Source organism: Taurulus bubalis (genome assembly GCF_910589615.1).
Source record: "Taurulus bubalis genome assembly, chromosome: 3".
NCBI classification, from domain to species: domain Eukaryota; kingdom Metazoa; phylum Chordata; class Actinopteri; order Perciformes; family Cottidae; genus Taurulus; species Taurulus bubalis.
The window spans coordinates 25,751,914-25,779,058 of record NC_136591.1 but is presented as its reverse complement, the minus strand read 5'-3'; the positions used below and the strand labels follow the sequence as shown (position 1 = coordinate 25,779,058).

General features: G+C 42.5%; 1 protein-coding gene across 1 annotated transcript; it reads left to right on the top strand.

Annotated features, from left to right (window-relative positions):
- On the top strand, positions 1 to 26,779 carry LOC306733995 (tyrosine-protein phosphatase non-receptor type 14-like; the record flags this gene model as incomplete). Its single annotated transcript, XM_079215312.1, has 20 exons — positions 1 to 174; positions 2,424 to 2,599; positions 5,704 to 5,742; positions 10,288 to 10,385; positions 11,561 to 11,628; positions 12,058 to 12,128; positions 12,424 to 12,511; positions 12,670 to 12,758; positions 12,942 to 13,029; positions 13,172 to 13,254; positions 13,449 to 13,509; positions 14,115 to 14,193; positions 15,134 to 15,603; positions 15,695 to 17,011; positions 19,223 to 19,363; positions 20,538 to 20,756; positions 22,737 to 22,865; positions 23,093 to 23,327; positions 23,960 to 24,123; positions 24,818 to 26,779. 20 exons carry the CDS (start codon positions 1 to 3, stop codon positions 24,944 to 24,946), a joined length of 3,918 nt encoding a protein of 1,305 aa, XP_079071438.1. The 3' UTR covers positions 24,947 to 26,779.
- Positions 26,780 to 27,145: the final 366 nt, after the last annotated feature.

Below are 27,145 nucleotides of genomic sequence, written 5' to 3'. Positions count from 1 at the left end.
ATGCCCTTCCGGCTGAAGCTGCGGCGCACACGGCGCTACAACGTCCTGAGCAAGAACTACTTTGTGACACGGATTCGCCTGCTGGACAGCAATGTGATTGAATGCACTCTGTCAGTGGAGAGTACGGGACAGGAATGTCTGGAGGCGGTGGCCCAAAGGCTGGAGCTACGGGAGGTGAGGAGGAGTCTTTTTTTTTTATTACGTGACCCACACACATGCTTGTGTTAGACTGATATGCCAGCTGATAGTTGGACAATTTTTCTGTTTCAGTATCAATTCGGTATCATTTCTTCATTCAAACACGTAAAGGCAATATGAGGAACTGCTAACCTCGCAGATTCACATATTACCGTTTTAATGAAGAGTTCAAGTGTCAAAGTGCTGTTGAAGAGGTTATCACCGTACACATTGACCTTTTTAGTACTTACAAATTATCTAATTGTCGTGGTGTTTAACGACAATTAAACTAAATTCAATTAAATTAAATAATCACCCACATTGATCATGCACAGATAACAAAAGAAGTAAGATTATCTCTTGACATTTTATGAATGTATCGTCAGATTGTGTGTGTGTGTGACAGACAGACAGACGGAGTGATGGCCACGTGTCTCTTTTCACACCTTGTGTGTGTCTCCCTGCCCTCTGCTGTCCCCTTCCTGCAGGGTCCTTGTCTGTCTCTAACAAAGTGTGGCTACCTCTGTCCTCTTTTCTCTGCAGAAGAAAGAGCTACTGCTCATCCCCCTCTCCCATCGCCCTCCTGTCCATGCTTTCGCTGTGTGTTTTCTCTTATCCCTTTCTTTCTGTTCCCTTACATTTCCTTTATCAAGGTTTAACCACCACCTTGCTCTGTACTCACACAGGTATGTAGCGTTGCATGGGGCGTATTGTTTGTAGATGGAGTTGTTTTGCGTGTGACGGGCAAAGATTGTGTTTGGTTGACAACTGATTGACAAAGTGAGACAGAGGAGCGGTGTACATGTGCATACTCACGTAGTGTTGTGGTATTTGCCAGGTGTCAGTGATGTTATAAATACGGTGATGTGAGTCCTAAGCTTTAGCCGCGTCTTCCCCCATGCATGCATTTGAGGACATTTTAAAAATGTGTGTGTCTATCTGAATTAATTTTTTTCATCTTTATTACTGTACCTGAGGCCTTGATTGTGTCTAATTGTGTGTGTGTGTGTGTGTGTGTGTGTGTGTGTGTGTGTGTGTGTGTGTGTGTGTGTGTGTTTTTGCAGCTGCAGCTTTACAACTTTCATTACAGTAGAGTCAAAGCACGCAGACAGAACAGGTGTACTTACCTCTTCGTGATATGACACATACACACACACACACACCAATAAAACGTCATTGTTTTATTCTAATTTACATGGTTCGCCATGAGTTGTTTGGGTCTAAATCTTTGAAAAAGCACATAGTTTGAGATTTTTTTTTAGATAATTTATTTTGAAGACACTTGTTTCACAAAAGCCGTTTATGAGCGCTGTTAACAAAAAGATGGCAGATGGCAACGGGGTTATGTTTCTGGTCAATTTGAGCGTCGTACAGGGCTCTGGCATGCTCATGCATGGGTTGCAAGTTGGTGTTTGTTTTGATTTGTGAAACATGTCAAAATCCCATTTCAAATCCCAGGATGTTGTTGAAACTTACCCTGGATGCATAGCAACAGGCTTCTATAGGATTTATAGCATGCAATCTAGATTAGCAGAAATATTGAATGTCAAGTTACCAAGGCACATCTGTATTCTTAGTCCAGGTTTGAGGCACACAAACTGGTTCCAGCCTTTTCGATCTCATCTGCTTCCATGCTCTTGTTTGGACCAGTGTGTAATCCATATAGCATATTTCAGAAGCACTGAGTTGTTATCTGTGAATGTTGTTTCTGCTGTTTATTCAGCTGCATTGCGTTTCATTTTCAAATAACTAAAGAATCTCTAGATAAAATAATGGACAAGAGCCTTTTGTGAAATAGGATCACGGCCTGTTTCCTTTCTCCCAGGGTAATCTTCCTGGTCTGGTCTAATATTTGTGTTTAATAGAGGTACGCTGCTGACGTCAAAGGTTTGATCAGATTTGAAGGAGAAATATGTGCTTGTTGTAGTTCAGCTGTTCTTTAATCTCCTCTCTGCTCTGCTCAAGTGTCCACAATGTATTTCTCAACTAATTTCCCATAACAGATTTCCCTCCATCCCGTGCACCCTCTGTTTCCCATCCCAATACGTTGTCTCTCCCATTGACGGCCATTTCCTCCATCTCCCTTCTGGCCGTTTCCTCCGCGTCTTTATCTCTCTCCATCCAGCTCTCACCTCCACTCTCCTCTTTCCTTTCCTTCTTGTCTTGTTTCCTTTTTCTGTCATTTCCATCCCTTGACCTTATGCACCACATTGACCTCCTCCATCTGTCTCTCCCTCTGGCTCCAGACCCATTACTTCGGGCTGTGGTTCCATGGAAAGACCCAGGCCCCGGCCCATCGCTGGGTGGAGCTGGAGAAACCCCTCAAGAAGCAGCTGGACAAGTTTGGCAATGAGCCACTGCTCTTCTTCGGAGTCATGTTCTACGTGCCCAGTGTTTCCCGGCTGGAGCAAGAAGCCACCAGGTAAAGGGTCTCCAAACACCACTTACAGTTTGTAAATGTCAGACACTAACATACTTAATGGGTGTTCCTTGATTCAGTTATTTTTGCGTCAAGGTTGGCCATCTCATTTGGAAAGGGAAGAGTGTATTAACCTCAATACCTTTTGTGCCTTTTTTTGTTAAAATTTCCAAGAAGAAATCTAAGAAATGAAACGATTCCCACAACTGCATGACATACTTACGATAAAATGAGGAACATGCAAACCATGGCTTTTTCAGGGACCAATCGGAGTTTAGCAGGTGGGATTACGAATGGGGCTGTCATCCCCCTACTTAGCGAGCCAACTAGAGACGGAAAAATGGCGACAGCCGTGAATAAGATTGACATCCACAAATCATTTCAATCTGCTTATCAGCTACTGTGTGTGTGTGTGTGTGTGTGTGTGTGTGTGTGTGTGTGTGTGTGTGTGTGTGTGTGTGTGTGTGTGTGTGTGAGTGAGAGAGAGAGAGTGTAAATGTGCACGTTAGCTAGCTGTGAAAAGGCCATCCAGAGGTCAGTGTGTAGTGGACAGTCTGCCATCTCAGATTCCTTCACACACACACACACACACACACACACACACACACACACACACACACACACACACACACACACACACACACACACACACACGCACACACACACTGCAGGTCTGCTTCGCAGTGAGCTGGTGAATTTGCAGCTTCTGCTTTGCTGGATGTAGGAAAGGTCGATTGCAGGTCACACCATGATGTTTTGATGCTAGATTTAGTTTTAAGGTGTGTGATAACCATTTACACTGAAGAATTTCCTCTATTTTTGAGAGGAAGGACTGGGCATGCGGTTTCTGTGTTTACAAAGAAAATAATGAAATCATCGCGTATCAGTGACCGGCCCGATACTCTGACACTCTGTCTGTGAGAGAGAGAGAGAGAGAGAGAGAGAGAGAGAGAGAGAGAGAGAGAGAGAGAGAGAGAGAGAGAGAGAGAGAGAGAGAGAGAGAGAGAGAGAGAGAGAGAGAGAGAGAGAGAGAGCAGGTTCGTTATACAAAAGTCAGGATCTGCTCTGGTAAAGCGATGGTATTCCAGGAAACCCCTGCGGGGTGTGTGTGTGTGTGTTATGGGGTTGAAGGGGTTATGATGGGGCCTTAGGGGCAATTTAAGGAACAATGGTCGCCTCTTTTCTCAAGCCCCCTCTCTTTCTCTTACAATCCCTCTACATAGTGTCACTCCTGCTCCTTTATCAAGAGCAGATCTCCATATCACTCCAGTCCCACATTTTTTCTCTCCCTCTTCGTCCCTTCGTCCTCTTTTTTTCTTTCCCTCTTTCTCTTTTTTTGTTTGTCAGGAATGTTGGCACAGCCGTCCAGCGTAGGAGGCGGACCACACATTCCTCCCAGCAGAAGTGTTGGGGGTAAAGGGGTCTGTGTGTGTGTGTGTGTGTGTGGGGAGGGGGTCTGGTTTACAAAACACACACATACGCACACACTCACCTCACACACCTCGCGCACTCCCCCAAAAAATCCTCTCAGAAGCCAGCTGCAGCCCTGTCAGAAGAGTTAGTCACAATACACCACATTGTAAGAACATACACGCTCCCTGAGGCAAGCTGTTGAGAAAGACTCCTCCCCTTTTCTTCACATCAAGTTGAAAACAATCTTCACAACTTTCAAAACACACTTCTTTTTTTATTTTTTATTTTATCACCCAATTCTAATAACAGGATTGAAAAAAATCTTGAAACGCATTCTTTGCTCTTGTACTTTCTGTACTTTCCTTTGAGGACTCCATCAATGCGTGGGAATGATAACAGTTACAACTAATGGCCCTCTTTTTAAATGTACATAATTTATTGAGTTAAGGTTGATTTGGGCCAGATCCAGTGAAGCAGGGCTTTGTTTTTTTCTGACACACCTGGTCTGGGGAAGAGGGGGAAGGGAATGATTCAGGGAAAGAATGACAGAGGGAGACAAGTGGGGATGGAGAAAGTAAAGGTTTGGCAGCAACACTTGGCTTTGGGTTTGTACCTTGTTATTTATGTGGTTTAAGCTCGCTGCGCGCATGTGTTTCTGCTGTAACTTACACATATTTATGTGTCCGCATAGAAACGTATGGTTGTGTGCGTGAGCTAAAAGGAGTGAGTGGATTTGGTTCATGGAATGCTCATGTTTTAATTTACTGTTTCACAAAACCCTTTTTTAGAAAAGTTCCTTTTAAAATTAAATTGCTATTCATACTTTGTTACTGAGCTTAAAATGTTTGTTGCCAACTGATATGTAGGTCTTTGGTTTAAAATGCCTCTTCTCTTCATTTCAACAGCAATAGATGTAAGAAAAGAAAACGGGTTACTTTGTTTTATAAACAAATTAAAACAATCTTAACTTCTTGCCAGAAACCAGAAAGACAGAGTGTTGACTCAGCCTCTCTCTGAGTAAATGAGATTTACTGAGAAAGTAATGTGAGTTTTATAATGTGGTCAGGTCTTTGAAGTTCAGTGTTTGACTGATGTGTAACCTGATACCTGATCTCCCTCTCTTCCTGTCCATCCATTCATCTGTTTCTCTTTCCCTCTCTTCATGCAGCTGTGAAAATTACCGAAAGCAAGGGGCTAAATATGTGTGTGTGTGTGTGTGTGTGTGTGTGTGTGTGTGTGTGTGTGTGTGTGTGTGTGTGTGTGTGTGTGTGTGTGTGTGTGTGTGTGTGTGTGTGTGTGTACATATTTACACCAATAATCCAGTTATCAAGCAATTAAGGCAGTATTGCAGGAAAGGTCATGTTGATGCAATTAAGCTCGTAGTTGCGGTTATTGCTGCAAGACACACGTTGTGTAGTCCATCATATACAGTCAGATTTATGTTTTTGTAAAAACATAGAGTTTTACAATATTTGTCTCTGTTTTGCAACACATTTTAATCCAATTGAGTCTGAGAAAGTTTCTGCATGTTGTGTCGATTGTCAATTTGAAATATTTGGCATTGGCCTCTGCCTGTGCTCACAAGGCGGATTACTTATTTATTTTAGCATGTCACTGAGCCAACATCAGAGAAAGCCACTGCACTAAAATTGTTAATTTAGTTTTTAAGTTTACACATTTTCGTTGTCTCTCAGAAACAAGGGGATGCTGCTATCTGCGGATAAATGCTGCTGGTAAGTGCACAAAAACTCTATTTATTTATTTACTTTTACAAAGTTTAATTTTTTGCAAAGTTTGGTTTTGAAGTTTAACACTGGGGGATGACCTTTGGCTTTGTAACAGAATATGTAGGGTGCATTTCTGGCCAGAATAGTCCATGTAAACCTATAAATTTGAGTAATGTCTTACTCGCATTACTAGTCACAACTAACTGGACTGCTTTGGTCTGTGTGTGTGGGTGTGTGGGTGCATCATTCAGAGTAGCTTGCACCGTGTTTGACCCACAGACTGATTTGAGTACACATCCCAGACTACCTATGTACTACTCACTTGTAAGTAGATACCGTGTACTACCTCCTTTTGTTTTTCTTTGTGAAAATAACCTCTTTTGGATTTGATCCATCTTACCACATCATCGTGCAGAAGGTTTGTCTGTGTTTGAAATCTTCTGCCCTTTCTGTCTCACTGATATGAAGTGGCCCAGAGAGAGAAAGTGAGGAACCTAAACAGAGAGCTGTTGACCGGAGCGAGGCCAGCTGGCCTCAGCAGCCCCCAAGGCTAGCAGCACCAACAGCCTTGAAATCCTAGCATTGTTCAGCTAGTTATCACACACACACACACACACACACACACACACACACACACACACACACACACACACACACACACACACACACACACACAGCTGTACTCTGTTGTGCCCACTTGCTGATTCAACACATTTCAAAGTGAAATCCTCCTGCCTCCCACACAAGCTGTCTGGACCCATCCAGGGTTGAGGGGGTGGTCAGGGTCATCCCACTGCAGAGGTGGTGGAGGAGGGGGTTGAAGCATATGTACACACATACATTCACATTCATGCATGCATGCACATATGCTTGCAGGCTTGTTATCCCGGCCACTTGGACATCTGGCAGCATGTATCGAGGCGGGCTTGAACATGCGTGGGCATATAAAGGGCCCTTTGTGCCTGTGTGGCTGCCTGGAGTGCCAGCAGAGCGCTCTGCCATGGTGGAAGTCACAAGTAACTCTCAGTGAGCAAAGCTCTACCTCATGTCTGTGTGTGTATATTCACCTGTTATTACAGCATAGTGATGTCAAGCTGACATACGTGCCAGGTGTGTGTCATCATGAGGACATCTTTGTGGACACGTATATGGAGGTTTACAAGTGATCGCCTTTGCGGCCAGAACATGATTAAGTTGTTAATTAAGTTCTGTTGATTTATTTGCTTTTAATGACACATGTTTTCTCACGTATCTCTGTTGGTATTTAGCCATGTAGACCGTTTTGGTTACATCAGCCCCAGTTTTTTAGATGTGCGTTTCAGGACTGAAACATTACTGTCAAGCAATTTAAAGCTGGACTACAAAGAAATAGTCCCGTAAAAAGTATTCTGGAAAGATATATATATTTTTTGATTAGATTATGAAGGCACATTTTTTTAAACAGGCACGGTGGATCTTCGATTGATCTAAAGAACACACATTTAGTCATTGCAGTAAAATTGTTTTAAACTGACAGCTACAACAACTAAGGAAGTGAGCAAAAGTTTAACTAATCAGTTCTTGCATTATTATACTTTGCATCTCCAGATAAACGGCAAAATAACAGAATCAAGAGCTGGAGAAAAGGCTTTCAGTAAAAAGTGTTAAAGCTTTTGAAATGTGTATATAGAAAAATCATTAACACATCTTATTTATGAGAGTGCTCTCTAAGAATGTGTATCCTTTGAGATTGTCAATCAAAACCTTCAACTCATTCCCGACTAATTAGAGTTTTCTTTGGAACTGTGATACTTAAGTGCTATCTTGTCTGATGTTGTATCCTCCTGTAGGTCATATTGTTATCCTACAGTTGTGCTGCTATACAGACAATTGTGTATTTTTATTGTAAATTACAGACTAAGCTAAAACTACTGAAAAGTATTTAATGAAACCAACTGAGAAGGACAAATCACCCTTTGGTTGAACTGGTCATTACCTGTAGACAAATGCAACTTATGTTTAAAAGTAGACAACGGTTAGTTTTCGGGGTCAAACGCCTAAAAGGTTTGTTTTGTGATATTTGTGTAATTTCCACTCCTTCATGAGTTTTTTTCTTTACAGGCCTCTCACTGTCACACTTTAACTTGATCATAGTTATTGCAACAGTCTACCGTCCACTTCTCCACTGCTGGCCTCACATATATATATTAAAAAAAAAAATATATATATATATATATATATATATATATATATATATATATATAAACATCATGTTGTTATCATTGAACCTCAGAATGAGAACCAACCACTGTCGACCTCAACATTTCCCCAGACCCCATACAGAGAGTGCTGGGAAAACATGGAGAGTTTGTAAAAACAAAGTCCACAATCATTTAAAGAGTTTTTGTGTCCTGCGAGAGGCTCCTCCCCCTCCATACCGCAACCAGGCTCCTCCCACCAACTGCAGCCGTGGAGGTTTGGGTTGGTTAATTAGGGGGTTGCCACGGAAACGGAATGGCAGCTTAGCCAACGGGTGTAATGACAGGGTGAGGGAGGAGGGCGGGGTCAGATTATAGGCCTGGGAGTATGCTGAGTGGAGCTCAAAAAAGAAAAGAACAAGAACAAGTGGTGGTGCAGAGAATTTGAAGAAGAATATGAACATGAAATATGCAAAGAACATAAAGGAGGGCATGAAACTATGAGGGGGAATTGATAGTTCACAGGGAGCTAAACGGGAGGATTGGTGAGAGCTACTTTTACAACCGAGATGACGGAGGAAAGAAAAGTTATTGAGGAATTACCTCAAAAGTGTGTGTGTGTGTGTGTGTGTGTGTGTGTGTGTGTGTGTGTGTGTGTGTGTGTGTGTGTGTGTGTGTGTGTGTGTGTGTGTGTGTGTGTGAATGACTAAGCATGTATAGCTCAGTGGTTCCCACATAGACGTTTGTGTACTCTGGCTGTCTAATGCTCTCACAGCTCTTTCTGACTGTGCGCGCGCGTGCGTCAGAAAAGGTGTCTCACAGCCCACATCGGAAAGACTCAGCCAGTGGTCACCATGGCAACAAACAGGAAACGGCTTGCAAGTTTTTACGCAGCTGAGCCCGGTCACCCTGACAATTCTCTCTCTTTCCTCCTGTGTGGCCACTCCATCCTCCAAAAGACAAACATCCAGTTGGACGGCTGCTAAAAGTGGACAAAAGGAGCTCTGAAACTTAAGGAGCTCAGTATATTTCAGCCTCTGGCTTTTGGGACTTTTCTTTACCACAGTATGGGAAAGATGCAAGTGGGCTCAACAATCTGAACTGTGTCATCATATCAGCTTACACTTGGCAAAACCACCGCTGCCCAAAACCGCAGTGCATAGTCCCCAGTTTTGCCTCACATTTGCACAGCAATTGTAATACTCCTCTTTTGTCCAGCGTGGGTTGGTCCCACCTCAGACACAGCTTCTTAGTGCCAGCTCCATGTTGGTTGCTCGCTGTTTGACAAAAAAGGTACAGACCTATAAAATCGTATTGTTTAGCCCCTACTGGTATACATTTGGCATTCCTCTCAAGCCATAAATGAGTCACTGTTTTTTCAAATAGAGGTGATTCACTCATTCCTCACATGGATTCTGCAACAGGCTTCTCTGGCATTGTTTTAAACGGCTAACGCTGTTGCCAATACTGTCTTGACGCATACTTTCTGTTGCACAAACCAGAAGCAGAAGAGTACGTACGTCCCTGTGGTGTCTCTTTGGATGTTTGCAATCCTTCAGTTGCTAATGTGCAACGCCTTGAGCACCCGCTCTTCTTACTTTCTTTGGATAAATGTTTTGAACTGATATTTATCATGTTTTCCAACTTGATTTTTTTTTATATAAGTGGTGTTCAGAGACAGTGTGGCGAGCTGGAAAAATAACATTAACCACCAACCAAATTCTGAAAGCAAATAGGAGTGCCTGTGCTGCCACCCAGCTCATCAGATGTTTTGTAGAGTTTTAGCTGGTAGAACGGCTCTGTGGTGGGAAGTGTCAGAAAGTCTATCTAGTACTTAGTCACCGCTAAAGGCTAACGCCTGCATGCTAATGTGCTCACAGTGACGATGCTGAGGTGTAGCAAGTGTAATACCTAACCACGTCTCCCATTATAATGCATTGTATTAGCATGCTAACCTCTGCACTAAACACAAAACCGATGGGAATGTGAATAATTTGCCAGTGTTTTTATCATAAATTCATGACATGAATAACATTAGAAAATCCATAGCAATCCATCCAGTAGTTCTTGAGACATTTCACAACGGAAAGAAACATGTCAAGATATAGGCGTCACTTGTGGGAAAAGACAGGGAATCACCAAAGTCACCATGACTCATCTGCTGGAACATTTGATCACAATCCATCCAATGATTGTTGAGATATTTCAGTCTGGACCAAAGTGGTGCACTGACTGACGTTGCCATCCCAAGAAGTCAAATAAATGTCTGACACCAGTATCACTCTACATCATCTCACCTGAGTAATGCTTTCTTTCTTTTCTCAATCTTTCTTTCTTACTCTCTTTCTGTCTTTCCCTACTTCTTTCTCTCTAGGTATCAGTATTACTTGCAGGTGAAGAAGGAGTTGTTGGATGGACGTCTCCACTGCACAGTAGAGCAGGGGATCAGACTAGCTGGCCTAGCAGTGCAAGGTGAGACACACACACACACACACACACACACACACACGCGCATGAACAAACATCTCATGTGAATTATCTACCAGAGGGAGACAGGCGGCACAAGAGAGAAAGAGTGAGCACAAACTCACACTTTCTCAGGTCATCTCGACTTCACTACCTAATATGGCTGCATACCACTGGGAGAGCCCAGTCCACTTGAGTTCCTTTGGTATCAGTCTTAAAACACACACACTCACACACACACACACACACACACACACACACACACACACACACACACACACACACACACACACACACACACACAACCTCACTCCATCTCCTCGGTCTTGTTCCTGGGTGCTGTCTGTGTCTCGGGGGGAATGTAAACAGACAGTTTGCTTATCGCTAGTTCCAAGGTTAGCCTTAGTAGCATGAGGAAGACGCTTATCTGTCGGGAGGCGAGGATCCTCCGCTACACCTCCTTTTGTCCGACAGACAGCAGAGCAGTACTTAGGATGTACTCCGAGGCCCTATCTGGAGGCCTGACAATGTTATGGAGGTGTTGTGCAGGTGGGAGATTAGTGGTGTACTAATTAGTCAGCTCCTTATTAGTTACTCTGAATAAAAGACTATTAGCCAAAGTACAAATTTACTGATGTGTGCACCCGGTAATGTGGTTGCACATTGCTTCCCTCTTAATGTTATATAATTGGACAAAAACCTTCACCACAATAAAAGAAAAAAAAGAGTACCATTTTTTTTTTTTGCTCTCTAGCAATTTAACAGTCAGCAACAGTGTCGGTATCAAAATATTTAACGTAGAAAGCAGTGAAGAAAATAACCTTGACATTACTGGGAAAGATTGTAATTATCTTTACATGTTATCTTCACGTGTTAACATCTTTGGCACACGCATTTCTTTCGGAAAGTATTCATTTTTGCCTTATCTTAAGAACTATGTAGATAAAACCTTTTCAGATGAAGGCAAACAAAAACATATGCAATGTTCATCCCATCTGGAGTGTGAATGTCACCCTGCAATTTTTGTGTGGTTTCTAACCTCTTAAAATATGAGTGAGCACCACAACAGATGATACATTTCAGCTAATGTGATTTGTGATTTTTAAAATATTATTGTCATACACATTAAAATAGTATTATCCCCGAAAAGATAATACAATGTATGTGTTTGTATTTTCTAGCTGACTTTGGAGACTTCACGCAGTTCATGTCTCAGGACTTCCTCAGGGAGTACGTGCTTTTCCCAGTGGTGAGTCCTCAAACCTTCACTGTTCAAGTGTGTGTGTGTCTTTGTGTGTTGCCTGAAGGCACACATTCTTGTGTCGCTTGTGTACCTCCTCCCTCTTTCCCTCTGCATACCTGATTGACAGGCAGAAAAAAGAGAGGAATAAAGATCCAGTGGATACCAAATGTTTTACATTATTGGAACACTATATTACTCTGTTATTATAAACATTGCTACACCACTGACTACAGTTTAGATGTATAACAGTTTGACAGGGTGCTGAAAGCAAGTAAGTGACGGTGCTTTAGTTAATTAGTTCACCTTTTCTTCCCCGTGACATCTCTGTCATAAATCCATTATCACCTGTTGCTTCTCTTTCCTTTCATACTCACCTTCTCCATTGCTTTCTTATTTGTTGCCTGATGTTTTTCTCACTCCTTGGTTCTCCCTCAGAACTGGCCAAATGGAGACGAGGTGCTGGAAGAGTGGACCCAGAAAGTTGCTGAGGAGCACAAGAGTCACTGGTACACTTTTATTTATTTTCTTTGGGTTTTCTATATTTTTTCTGTGGCTTTTTGCCTTCATGATGGAGTCAGATAGGATGGGAGGGGGCCGTGGGTCGGATTCAAACCCTGGGCTGTTGCAGCAAGAACTCAGCCTTTGTACATTGGGTGCCCACTCTACCATGTGAGGGCGCCCTGTCAGTTTCATTTTTATAGTGTTTGTACATGCGTGAACATGTGAGAAAGTGCAAGAAAAAAAGGTTCAGAGATAATGAAATACCTAGTACCAGGTACTATATCTGTCTGTGCTTTCCAGTCGAATGCAGACCGCTGAGGCAGAGCTGCTGTACATCAAGGAGGTGGAGAAACTGGACGGCTTTGGGCAGGAGAGCTTTGCTGCAAAGGTAGATGAATAACAGAGCACCCCCAGCCTCCTACACAACACACACACACACACACACACACACACACACACACACACACACACACACACACACACACACACACACACACACACACACATTTGAATGCAGTTCTTACGATATTCTTTCTTCTTCCACAGGACAACTACACAAACGATATCTTCATCGGTGTGTCCTTCATTGGGGTGTTTGTCAAACACAGAAATGGCAGATCCATCATGCTCCACAAGTAAGCGCCCCCCTCCATCGTACTTATTTATTTTTTGTAGCTTGTATGCATTTTCATCCTATCAGTGATCATGAGGTAGCAGGGGCTAATACAAATATATTAATAGGTAAGAAAGTATGAGGAATTTTGTGTGAGAAAAATTCAACCCTTGTGTGCATTTGTTTGCGTTTCCGTATGTGACAGGTGGAAGGACATTGGTACGATAGCGCACAACAAGTCAGCCATCACAGTGGAGATAACAAGCAGAGACGACACCATCATTTTTCACATGGTGAGTGTTGTGTCTGCGGGTGGACTCAGTTTACACGCACGCACGCACGCGCAAACACAAACATCCATGCACAGAGACAAATACACTGGCAAACTGTGTTAATTCGAAATATCAATGTTTTTCTCTCTGTTTGTATCTGCAGGAGGATATGGAAATGGCCAAGTATATCGCTCGTCTTTTCACTTCCAGACACAAATTCTACAAACAGAACAAGATCTGTGCAGAGTGAGTCTCGAGGCCAGCAGACGGCCAATCAGAACACTTATATCACATATATCCTGAATTATCTGCCATTGAATGTTTAAAATAGAGATCATCAACCTTTTAAAGGTTATGTTAAAAAAAAAGTAGAAAAAAAACTGGTGGTAATCATGGTACTTTCAATTTGTGAATCATATTTTGTGTTTGTTTCTCTTTAGGCCCACTCACTCACCTGCACCAATAAGGAGGAGACCCACTTGGACCCACCGTCTATCTCTGGTACCGTCGGCAGCCTTTGCTTGCTTTGATATGGTTCATTATGGCTGGTTATTTCTCAGTGGTTTGACACCGAATGAGACCAGAAGGCAGGGGACAGTGGGAGAATTTGGGAGGGAAGACAGAAACGGCTGTGGTTAGGGATTTGACCCTGCTCTCCCACTCAGGGCCGCACTTAATTGTGCCATGGAGCCTTGGTTTTAACATGCCTTGGTGGTGTGGTGGGTGTTGCTGGAAAGTTTGCAAGGGTGTTGCTAGGTCTGATTTCCGGTGCGACAATGAAGGCAGTGATTTGTGCGTCTCCCTCCCTGCTGGCCAGACAATGGCTCGGCTAAATGTGGCACAATAGTTGTTCAGTCAGTCCACTCAAGTGCTCAGTTGTCTGTCTGGAGAACCGCAGGCATTGGTGGTTGACAAGTCCACAGCCCTAGAGTAGCTCTGAGTCGGTCACAGTCACCTGTTATGATAGGAAAGATTGCAATGTGACATTTCAAAGTTTAATTCAAGGCTGTTTTAATATGTGCAGTGTGTTATGATATGCACAATTTAATGGAGTATAAAAATTAATTGCTTTTTCTTAATTGCATTTAATGTGTTTCTTCATTCAGCCGCGGCCCCAGTCCTGTAACTTCCAGTCGATGCATTCCCAGTATGGAGAGCATTATCAGGACACACAGAGCTCCCAAGGTATGTGTCACACACACAGACACACACACAGACAAACACATATAGAGTCATTTCAACCCCTCCAGCTCATTGCTGTGACCGCAGTGTGATTTAAGATTTTAGCCTTCCTGATGATAACTGAAGCATTTCAATGGAACTAATTGTGTCTTTCCCGCCAGATGTGTGACTCACAGCCCATTTGTATTTTTACAATCTCCCAGCCAATTAGAGTCCAACGTTTGGGGTGCAGAGCAGTGACCTCATTTTGTGCCTCACTCTTTCATCGACTTGTTCACACACTCAGTCGGCATTTTAATTCGAAGAGCTTCACTCATGTCGAAAACGGAACGAATGGAAAAAACATTCTGGGTGTGCTGCTTTGCGTGGGTGTGGGATCATTTTGTAGTGTGACCTCAGCACACTCCGTTTGTGTGGACGGAGAGTGTGTATGTCTGCCTGCTTGTGGGCTTGAGATAGTTTCACATGAGAGAATGCTCTATTTGTTTTAGTAAAGAGGAATGACATGCATGCCACTTTCTCCTTCATTATGGTGGGAAGAAAACATTCCAAATCTTTCCTGTTCTAAGTCGGTTAACTACTGTGGGGACATTTTCTGAATTTTTTCAAATGTGGTCGGTACTACAGTGAACCACATCAGAAACACCTTGAAGATGCTACAGATGCTGTTTACTACTTATGACCGTAAATCAAAACACTGGGGAAAAAAATCCAGAACCACCTCCAGTACACTCAATTTGAAGTTTAAACTTCGCTTTTAGCTAATTTTGGTGATTTTCCCTGATATAATTTATGTTTTTTTCTCTTGATTTTCCCTGATGTAATTTTTTTTTTTCTCTTGATTTTTCATTTGTTTTATTGGCTTGAATACTCTCCACTACGTAAAATATATAAAAAAAGAAAATCAGCTTTTTTATTTCTTCCTCCCTCTTTTGTTTTTTAGACAGTATCTTCCATGATGACCCCTACTACAAGTCAGAGACGAGTCTCGACCGCTGCCCGGTGGACTTTCCTTTTCGTAATGGTACCGTGCCCAATGGAAGCATGTACAGCAGCCCCAGTCTGAGCTCGCTCAATCAGTCCCAGACTTTCGTCCCACCGTCCCCCATGTCTTCCAACCTCAGCATCCCTGGTAGTGAGCTCATGCGCCCCGACTACATCCCCAGCCACCGGCACAGCGCCATCATTGCTCCGTCCTACCGGCCCACGCCTGAGTATGATGCTGTCATGCGACAGAAGCGACGTATGCTCCCCGCTCACCATGACCTCCACAGCCAATCGCTGCGCAGCCTGAACATCAGCAATGCATGTGCTTACCGCCAGCCTGAGGCTCTGGTGTATAGCCAGCCAGAGATGAGGGAGAGGGGCCCTTATCATGGCCTGGGGCCAAGCCCGGGACCTTACGCCAAACAGGTAGAGGTGAATTATCTGTGTTTTGATTTTGTTAAATGTATTGCTCTTGTCTACATCTCACACAGTTTTTCTTTAAATGTTTGCCTTGCAGATCAGCTACAGCAAGCCAGTGTCCCATGGCCCTCATCAGGGAGGACCAGCCAGCAGCCAGGGCCCCTGTCATTCACCCTGCGTTAATGGAGGTGGAGGCGGTGGCGGGGTTGGAGGTGTAGGAAGCTCCATCTCTCACACGGTCAGCACGCCTGAGCTGGCGAATACCAAACAACAGGGGAACAATGCGGGAAGCTATGCAGCTACAGCTAACATGCTGAGAAACCACATGTCGCGCCCTCCTCCACCTTACCCTTCCAGCTCCTTCCGCCCGGCCACCAGCACACCAGACCTGGCCAGCCACCGCCACCGGTGCATGGGGGGCAGCAGCCCGGAGCTGGTTACCCGCATGGTGCAGCTGTCGGTCAAGACCTTCCAGCCGGACAGCTCGGCCGTGGTGCACCAGTCCCTTCAGGAGGTTAGTGAACCATTAACTGCAGCTGCTAAGCACCGCTCCACCCTGGGCAAGAGACACAGCATGGAGGTGATCAGCAGCATGAGAGGAGGTGGAGGAGGAGGGATGGAGGGCATTGTGATGAAGAGCATAAATCCTCCCCTTCATCGGAGGAATACTCTCAGAGAACACGTAATGCCCCCTCAGCCTCAGTCCATTCCTCAGCCCCAGCCTCAAACCCCTCAGCCACAACCCCAGCCTCCACCTCCATCTCAGCAGCTACAGGAGTTGCCCGTGCAGATGCCTGCCCAGAAATCAGCTGAGTCTTCTGTAACACCATCTGGGGCAGTGGCCTATCAGCATCAAAAGACTCTCTCTAATGCTACCATGCTCATACACAGTAGTGAGAGTGAAGAAGAGGAGGAAGAGGAAGAGGAGAGGCCTGAGCTGGATGTTCAAATTCCGGGTCTCAATGAGGACATCAGCATTAGTGCTCAGCTCCAGGCTGCTCTGGCCAAGCTGCCTAACAAACCCCCTCCAGAGTACCCTGGTCCTCCTAGACCTCCTAGCAATGCTCAAATCCGCACCCACGGTCACAACCACACTCACCACCACAACCATAATCAAGGGCCGCAGAGCAACCAGGAAGCAATGGACTCAAACCAAGCCCAGGGCAGAGCACACAAAGCTGGGCAGAGCCCAGGTGGCGGCGGGCCTGGATGTGGTGGTGGTGCAGGTGGTGGTGGGACACTGACTCGAGGGGACCAGGGTGGGGTGAATGGGGGTGTTTTAGGTCCATCCATTTCAGAGCCAGACCTGACCAGTGTGAAGGAGAGGGTGAGGAAGGAGCCGGTCAAAGAGAGGCCGGTGTCGGAGATGTTCTCCTTAGAGGACAGCATAGTGGAGCGGGAAATCGCTCAGAGGGTAAGAGAATCCTTCAGTAACTCAATGCCTTAACTCATTTTATTTTATGTTGGTGCCAACATATTCTTTAATAATACATGCTATTTATCAGTGCTGAAATGGTAAGTTAATTAATTGACTAGTCAATATTCCCCCAAAACCTGCTTCTAACATTTCAGATGTAAAGTATGGTTTTAGTATACTATTGCAATCTATATGCAATGTCTTTGGGTTTTGGACAACATTAGATTTTTGAGCTCAGAGAAATTGTGGTTTGAAGTCAAATAATGTTTTTTGATAAAATACAAAAAAATAAATATATTTTTGTGAGCTATTTGAAATGATAGGAAAAATAATAAGTACGTAAATAAATAACAGGGCAAATAACATTAATTACAAAATTGCATCCATAAACGTGCCTTTAACACTGCAAAAATCACAATAATAATAATATAGTCAGGGTGAGTGCTGCCCCATACACTTGCAGTGAAGCACGACTAGTAGATCAGTCAGGCAGGGTCAACCAGGTCATTTTTTTAGTTTTGTAGTTATTAATAAGACATTTTACATTTTATTTCTTTTCAAGATTGGTCCATCTTTTTGGTCGCCCCCAGACCCTTTAAGGAGGGGCTGACCTGTTGTGGGTTTGATTGAAAAAAACGCTCCCAGATCCTCGGGAGGGGGCCTGTTTTTTTTCCGAGGGGGGGATTAACAGTCAGTTGCATATATTACCGGGGACCCAGCCGGGGTCATACCGCCCGATCCAGAGGGAACCGTTAGAGTACTACAAATTGAGGTTGAGCGATAAAAATTATTTAAATAGGTATATCAAAATAAAATAAATAGCTTAATAATAATAACATCATCATTATCATCATCACAATAACAATATAACATTGTTAGAAATATAATATAATACAGGAACAGGAAAATAAAAAAATTGAGAATACTAGAATAATTATCATAATATACTATGATATAGATACAAAATATATATTTTAAAAGACAGGACGATTATCACTATAAATATATATTAAATATTATAATTGTGTATTTTTGTTTGCGAATATTACATACATGAAAATATTTCTGTGTATAAGCATTAGTTGTATCAATCAAAATAAACATGTCATTGTTCATTAGTGATGCTATGGAAATGGTATGTACCAAAGCTTTGAACATATAAAAGTAATTCAACAGAAACTTCAATACAGGACATCGTCATTTACTAGACAACAAATAACCCACCATGTTGATACAGTTTTAATATTTCAGTCTGTTTGTTAGCTAGCTTCATAGCTCCCGATTAGCAGTAATCTGGGGTTCAGCACCTGAGAGGGTAGCACTAGGCTCCGAGTCCCCGGCTGCTAAAACCTTTATAAATCCCTCAGATTATTCTTTGTGTTGGGTGTTCTTGTGTAGGTCGGCTCCATGTTTAGGCACAACCATTTGACACAGCACCAGAGTCCAGGTGTAAGTTAAACCATATAATCGCCTCACTTAATTGAGCTAAACCTCCCTGTTCAAGAGTACCTAGTGTGGGCGGCTGTTTATAGCGTCAATGAAAACATTTTTTTTTCATCCAAAAGTCCAAAACAGTTATCCGTCAGCTGGTTTATCTCATATCTAGAGGACACCCCTGGTGACCCCCAAGCTGTTGTTTTGACTGTCCCACAGGGAAGGAAGGAGGTGGAGCTGTCCGGGGGGTTTAATAGCTTCAGAGATTAGGTGAGGTAATCCTTGGAGGAAGTTGGGACCGGGCAATGTGGGTCAGAGTTTGCTAGCGTGGCAGAGCAGAAAAAAGACGGGGTGACAGAGGGAACGTATATTCAGTCAGGAAAAGGCAGCCCAAATAGGTAGGTGGGAATAAACCAAGTTGCAAGAATGAAATATTTGAGAAAGAGGACAAAACAAGGATGAAAGCATCAAAAGAAGGGCGAAGTGGGATGGAAAAGAAGCTGCAAGTCTACTATTAATAGGCTTTACATTCAGGACTTTTTAGTTCACGCCTTTGGACAGAATACAAGTGGATTGGAACGGAAGTGGACAGGTTTATCCTACAAACAGGACACACACACACACGCTCGCTCATATGCACGTTAAATTCTCCCCACCCACTTCGAAACACTCACATGTGCGTGCTCAGCGTTTTGAGGCCACAGCAGGTCAGTCAGTCTTGCAATGCTGCCGGTACCTGTTACCATGACACCAGGATTTTCCTCTCTCTTGAAGACGCTGGAAAGACAGAAGATGTCTGTGGACTCCATGAAGAGGCCGCTGATGATGGCTGCGCTCAACGGCCTCTACGTGGCCCGGATGCCTGTCCCCGAGAGTCCTGCAGACGATGGTGCCAAGGCTGCTACTGACGAACGGGTAAGATGATTGCTCTTACTTTATCAAATATATGTGGAGTTGCTTGAGTTTTAAGATTTCATTTGTTTGTTTATCACAAATTATTTTGAAAGATCAAGCAAATGCCATTTTTTGTTTGTTTTTTTCAGTCCGACAATATGTGCTGTTGATTGACTGTTGATAACTTTAAATAATACAAGTGTTATGGTTGAAATGATTACATGTATTGTGTTGCTGCTGCTACAGTAGATTGTTCCACCCAAACCTTTTGGGATGCATTATAATATGAAAGGTTTTGATATAGTCATTTTATTTAGAAACAAAACAAGCTCACAATGTGCTTATGAGATATATCATTAAAACATTTTTTGGACTGAAAATGTAATAGCAACACATTTCACAACTGCTGCTTTTATGGTTTAAGAATAGTTTTATCATCTTCCTTCATGGTTAATTAAAGAATAAAAAAATGATTTATGATTGGAGGATTAACATCAGACCTTTTAACTCACATGTCTCACCTGTTGGCAGTGATAAAGGAAGCTTGGCTGAAGATAGTCGCTTTAAAACTCCTAGACAGTTTCTGATAATCTCACTATTTAATGCATTTCATTTTACAAATCCTGTCTGTTGGCTCCCTTCTGAGTGTGGAGGTGTGAAACCCAGCCATTGTCCAGACTGTTGCTAAGCTAAAGGGGGCAAGCCCTAAGTGGGCTGTGGAACGTGTGGCATGGTGGTGCTTATCGCCTCTAGGCCCGTCGGTATGCTAAGAATGTGACCCGGCTGAGAGCGAGCGAGCCACACAGAAAGTGATTAAAAGAGAGAGAGACAGAGATGCTGCCCTCTCAAACATGACTGGCCTGATAAACATGTGCCCCCATTAGAATGAATGCCACCATTGCATATTATGTCGTTTTACAGCTTTGTTGATGCACTATACATGCTTTGAGTTCTTTGATGTTGAAGTCAGTATTCAGCTGCGAGTGCTGACAAGAGTTTAGAAATGTTGACGTATATTATAAGGAGATTTCTGGATTCTTCTGGTCTGAATAGTCTCTTCGGTGTGATGGAATGTAAACGAATGAAAAGCCCCTTTTGGAACTGCAAGAGAAACCTCTGAATGATGTGAATGACTAACCCCCCCCCCCCCCACCCCCACACACCTCTCTTTTTATTTTTCTCTCTGTCTGTTTAGTGTAAGACCTTGGAGTTGAAGCTGGAAGAGGAGCGGGTCTTCACTGAGTATGAGCAGGTGCCCAAGAAGAGAGCAGACTGTGTTCTCACCACAGCAACTCTGCCCGAAAACACAGAGCGCAACCGATTCCGTGACGTCGTTCCCTACGAAGAGAATCGGGTTGAGCTTGTGCCAAATAAAGAGAACAACACGGGCTACATCAACGCCTCGCATATGAAGGTGTGCTCGAGGGGTCACGGGTAAAATGTTAAAAAGTGTAACAAGTAATTGAAGTGATAATTACAGCACCTGCCTTGTCATCCAGACTTGAATCTGATTCGTGGGATGCTTTCACTGTGTTAAATCATGAATGGTAGAGAGGTCTTTTTGTGAATGCAATATCGTCCAGGGAAAGCCATGTATCTCCAAAATGTCAACTTTTCACGAGCCAATAAAAAAAGCATATGCAACCATATATTTTTACAGGAAATCCTATGTTTTTTCTTAATTACTTATCACGCTTAATGAGCTAAATTCATAAAGCAATACCTGATTGGTCAGTTTTTCTGAAAATGTCAAGATACATGGTTTTCGTTGGACGGTTGCAATATTCATGACACGTGAATCAGCTTTCCATTCAAATGTATGGGAACAACTGGATTTCCAGAAAACTGTTAAAAGAAATACAAATCTTTGCTCGTTTTCATCCACTACTGTTGGTATAATCAGTTAGTCCTCTCAAATTCTCCAGTCGGACGGCATTATACCGATTGCAGAAGAAGAGAGCGCAACATAATAATGTCATTAAACGCGCAGCAGTCAAACCTCAAAGTGTAGAATAACAACGTAGATGGCATTCATGTTTGTTTCATGAGTTTCCTCATCGCTCCACATGGATCTGGTGTTTTCAGCCGGTGCAATTTTGAGTCTCTTCAGTGGACGTTTAGGTCCTGATTTATTCTCCAGGTCTGTTTTCATTGCACCGGTTACATTTTGCTTTTATCAATACACCAACTTATCCCTCCTCATCTGAGCTTAATTTTTTTTTTATGTCTAAATTTTTCATATCTAAAATGTGCATTAAAAACAAGTGCATGGAAACACACCCATAGATGGATAACATCTTACAACATTGGATGTCTACATTGTCAACATGACGGCCTGGATTTTAATTATCCATCCATTGTGAACCAATAAGAAGGGAAAGAATAGTCAAATTTCATATTTTCACAAAGTGTTTCAAGTTTGTTTGTTTGGCTCAAGTTGATCACAGTTAGAGTCTCAAAATGCATTGCAACACCCACATCATACGGCATGAATTAAAACCCAGAGCATAAACTCTACACTTCCAGTTCTCTGCTAGTCTTTGTTGTGGTCACTCCTGAGCAGCGAATGGCTCGAAGGAAAGGATGAAAGGCAGCTGTTGAAGGCTGTTTGTGCATTTTAAGCTCACAGAGCTTGTGGAATTCCCAAAGAATGTGGTCCAAACTCCAAACCCTCTTAAGTCAACCTGAGCGGCTCTCACTAGCATTCTATTCATGCTTAGTTGCAAACAGCATGTGTGCACAAGCTTGTGTGTATGCATGAGTTTGCATTTCACCAAAGCAGCACTGAATCGCTGCCTATCACGGTGTAACCCTCTTACTTTCCCGTCATTTAAGGTAGCTGCCACAGAACAAAAGGCCTTGTTTATTCCCTATCCATGTCTTAATACAGTGTTTACAGTCACGAGGTGGCCTGAGGAATTAACTGGGACATGTTCATTATGTAACGGCACTCCAAAATCTATGTGGTTGGAGTTTACTGAAGATGGGAAGTTTTTCAGTGCTGTGTGTGGCCTTGTGATTATTAATGAGGGAAAGCAAAAGAAAGCCAAAGAAGGGGTTTTTTATACACGTGAGAAAAGACTCAAACTGTGGATAAACATGATGTTTATACTGCCCTCCAGTGGTGGATGAGAATATTGTCTTTGTATAAATAAGCTCTTAACATTTTAAAATATATTTTAAAGTATTAAGTCATTCATTTCTGGCTAACGTGAGTTTTTATTTAATTAAAATGTGGTTGTTAGTAAGCATTTTATCCTGTTTATTGACTGCTTATTATTTGCACTACAGTCACTGTAATCTCCACGTGCACTTACTGATTATTTGTGTGTGTGTGTGTGTGTGTGTGTGTGTGTGTGTGTGTGTGTGTGTGTGTGTGTGTGTGTTTTCCCAGGTGATGATCAGAGGGGAGGAGTGGCACTACATTGCCACCCAGGGCCCGCTAGCCAACACCTGTGCCGACTTCTGGCAGATGGTCTGGGAGCAGGGGGTCAACGTCATCGCCATGGTTACTGCTGAGGAGGTACACATGGCACCCGCAGATGTGGATATTTTTCAGCGTCAGACAGCTGGCATCTGCCTTTGTCTGAAAAATATATGACAGTGAGAGTGTGTGTGTGTGTGTGTGTCACTGTGTCTTTTGTATTTATGTATGAATGTTAGAGCTCGTCATCTATTTTCCTTCATCCCCTTCTTCCTCTTTTTTCTATCCCCATCCTCCCATCTTTACCCTCTCTCTCTTCCATCCAGGAGGGTGGCCGATCCAAGAGTCACCGCTACTGGCCAAAACTGGGCTCCAAACACAACTCAGCCACTCATGGCAAGTTTAAGGTGACCACCAAATTCCGCACCGACTCAGGCTGCTACGCCACCACGGGGTTAAAGGTCAAACATCTGCTGTCTGGCCAGGAGAGGACTGTCTGGCACCTGCAGTACACTGACTGGCCGGAGCAGGGCTGTCCCGAATATGTCCAGGGATTCCTCTGTGAGTGTCATCGTTATCAGCATCAGTTTGTGTGAAATTTAAGAGGCAACAAAAAGTGCTGAATTAATCCGTATACCTTCATTATTTAATGTCTAATTAAAGGAATAGTTTGATATTTTTTGTAATATATGCTTATTAACTTTTTTGTAGAGTTAGGCAAGATATCCCACTCATGCCTGTGGTAAACAAGAAGGTAGATCCAGAAGGGACCGGGAGTTAGCTTATCTTAGCACAAAGATAGAGAGAAAAGCTATTTTCACTCCAACGGTAAAAACAAAACAACAAAAAAACACCTACAAGAACCTCTAAAGATGACTTGTTTTTCCTCAATTGTTTAATCCATACAAATTGTGTCAGCTCTTTCCCCTGTTCATAGTCTTTAAACTGAACTTAGCTTACCTTCTCCTGGCTCTATCTTCATATTTTGCAGACAGATATGAGAAAGATATTGATATTTGGTCGGTAAGAAAGTGTGTAAATGCCAATCCTGTAAAGAAGCCAGATGCTATGAAAAGATGCTATTATACAACAAGTGAACAACAATAGCAGTTGATCACATTCAACAATTCCCTCTTCAGCCTGGCAGACACAACGCCCACATCTTACCTTTGTCTCCATCCTCTGTCCTGCAGCCTACCTGGAAGAGATCCAGTCTGTAAGGAGACACACCAATTCCATGCTGGACACCTCAAAGAGCCTCAATCCTCCCGTGGTGGTTCACTGTAGTGCCGGGGTGGGTCGCACCGGAGTGGTCATCCTCACTGAGCTCATGATCAGCTGCCTGGAGCACAATGAGGTGGGTGGACTGTGGACTTACTACAGGGGGCAAAGAGTTGGAATGAGCTGTCAAGCTTTTGTCATGTTTAGGATCACAGCTTCTCTTTGACAAGATATAAGTATGACATGAATTTATGTTGATTGTGATGAAAAAAACGTACAAGTCAGTTATTTTGTAAATCAAGATGTTGCCCATGAAGATGCAGATTGTGTGACTTAAAGGGCCAGTATGTAGGATTTAGCAGCATCTAGCGACGAGGTTGCAGTTTGCAACCAACGGAAACTTCTCCCGTATATAATAACATGACGATTCTTATTTTGAGGCGATAATGCATGAAGGAAAACAAACTTTCAATTCCATTTCTGCCAATAGACCCCCTAAATCCTGGGGGGCCCTGCACTGGCCCTTTAAAAACATTAGAAGCAGAGTTACTTAAAAGATACACTGCATTTGCCAAAACATACACGCCCTCAAATACTCTCAAGTATGCCAACCGGGTAAATCCAGTTATGATCCCTTTATTATCTCCCTGAATCCTCTGTAATGACACAATGTAAATACATGTGACAGGAGAGGAGGCAGGAGTGGACTTTTAATGAAACTCTGAGTGTTTTATAGTCGATCCCCTTAAAGGATCGTCTCTCACTTTCCTCCGTTTCTCTTTTTATTTCAATCAACGTATTTTGCCGCTCTCTTCTTCCCTCTCCTTCAGCCCGTGGAGGTTCCTACCATGTTGTCAGGGCTGAGGCAGCAGAGGATGCTGATGGTACAGACCATCTCCCAGTATACGTTCGTCTACCAGGTCCTCATTCAGTTCCTCAAGAACTCCCGCCTCATCTGAGCCCGGTATGCTGACATTTGTACTCAGACAACAACAATGGTACTTCACATTAGCACAAGGACTGTGCAACAGGAGCGGGTAACTGACGATTGGAGGCAGATACAGAAATTCATGTTGAGTTTTCTATGTGGCAGTTTATGGAAATTCTGGTGGATTTTCATACTAACTCACCTCAAAGGAGTTGAGGATTTGCGTAGGCCTGTACAAAAATTGACGACCATTTCTTCTAATATGTGTATGTAGTTATTCTCCCCCACCCCCGGGTTTAATTCTTGGACGTGGACCTTCTGTTGGAAAATGCATGTATGTACATTTCCCTCAAACAAGTGTTTGTGTGTTCTTTAGATTTCTTAACAAATATCTTAAGAAATATAATTTCAGTTTCATTTTGGATAGATTGCCTGCCTTGCTACATTTCTCACGAATTATTTAGCCGTTATGAGAAATGGCACGATGCTGCATGAACAGTGAGTGGCAGCAGTATTATTACTATTTCCCATACTCTGAAAGAGTTTGCCAAACAAAAGTATTCTTTAAATCACTGTTCTAAAATGTTGTTTTTATTTTCAACAGAGTGTTGAATAATGGAGCAAATATTTACTTCAACATTGTAACAAATGTTTTTATTTATTTCTATCAAGATTGTGGTCACCTTTGAACGGAGCATTGACAAGCATGTTGATCCTTGCCCTGTCAACTTTTTATTTTTCATCTTTGAGCTTGTCTTACTTTTTACACACTTTTCAGAAAGCCTTCTTTGTCAATGTCAATAGAGTCGCTCCCATTTTCCTGGATTCATTTCTATTGAGATCTTCCTCCACATGCAAACAGACAGAAACAAGCAACGTGCATTTTAATGCTGCAGCTCCTTTTGATCAAATGTGTCTGATCACATTTCTTACCGAAACGCATTTCAGAAGTCTAAAAAAGTGTTTATTCAATGAATTGGAGATCATTTATAAATGTATCATTTCACAGCTTGTAGTAAATAGAGAAAAGTGTCTTGATACTGCAAATACTGTATACACTGAATCATTGTGCCTTATTAAAACATGAAACCTGTAGAAGCTGACGGCCCTATCTTTGTTTTAGGTTCTGGATGGGTTTGGTAATCAACCTTTTTACCTCCAAAGATTAAATCTTTAAATTGGTATTTAATAGTTTGTTTTCTGATAAGAACAACTAAAACATTTCATATAATTTACCTAACTCCTGGTTAAGGATTTGGCAGTCGGAGAATACAGATTTGTATTTTTTTGTAAAGGAGAATAGTATAAAATTGACAAAAACATGCAGCCTTTAGTATCTGATCCAAGCCCAAACGATTACTATGTTGCAACGCTCCCATTAATACAAATTACACACAAGAATTTCCTTTTACATGTTACCTTAAATATGTTTTTTCTTTCTTTTTCTGAATCGTGTCCAAAATGACCTTGTACATAATGGGCATGTGAAAAAACGATTTCTACAAATGTTTTATATAGTTTCTTTTTTTGACTTGGTACCCTAAAAATACCGCAACATAATAAACTATGCATGCATTTTTATATTTTAATGTATATATTCTCAAATAAGTAAAAGCTTTATGCTCTCTTGACATATAAGTGTTTTGTTGCACTTCTGTTCTTTGTGACACTATTTCCTCACACGGCATTCCACTTTTTGTTGATATTTAATTTTTCCCCTTAATTCTCTTTTGGCAAAACTCCCAAATACCTTTTCAAAGTTTGTGTACATATGTTTTGTATATGCGTTTTCAGTGCATCAAGCCGTTTGTTTTTCTGTCCCCAGACATGTATGAAGCTGTCGTACTTGCTTATTATGCAATAAAGCCTTATTTTCTTTAAGACCGTGGCCACAATTTAATTTATTTGAATATTTCCTTTGGTTTTAAGGTTGGTAATAATGTGCGTATGTTGGAGAGGGTTTCTGTTGCAGAGCACTCACACAAGGTGCTAATGCAAACACAGTGCTCTACACCAGCCCTCCATTGTGATTGGGGTACATTCTGCAGCTTTAAAAGGACCCTTGTGATGAGGCAGCTGTCCTGATTGGCTGACAGGGATTTTGTTGCATTGTTGCCCCTACACACATGTCCGCCACTCTCACGAGCCAAAACAAGCATGAAATCATTAACAATTTAGGATAATATTGTGCGCAACCTCGGTCAAAAACTCAGTTCACAAGCAAATGCAT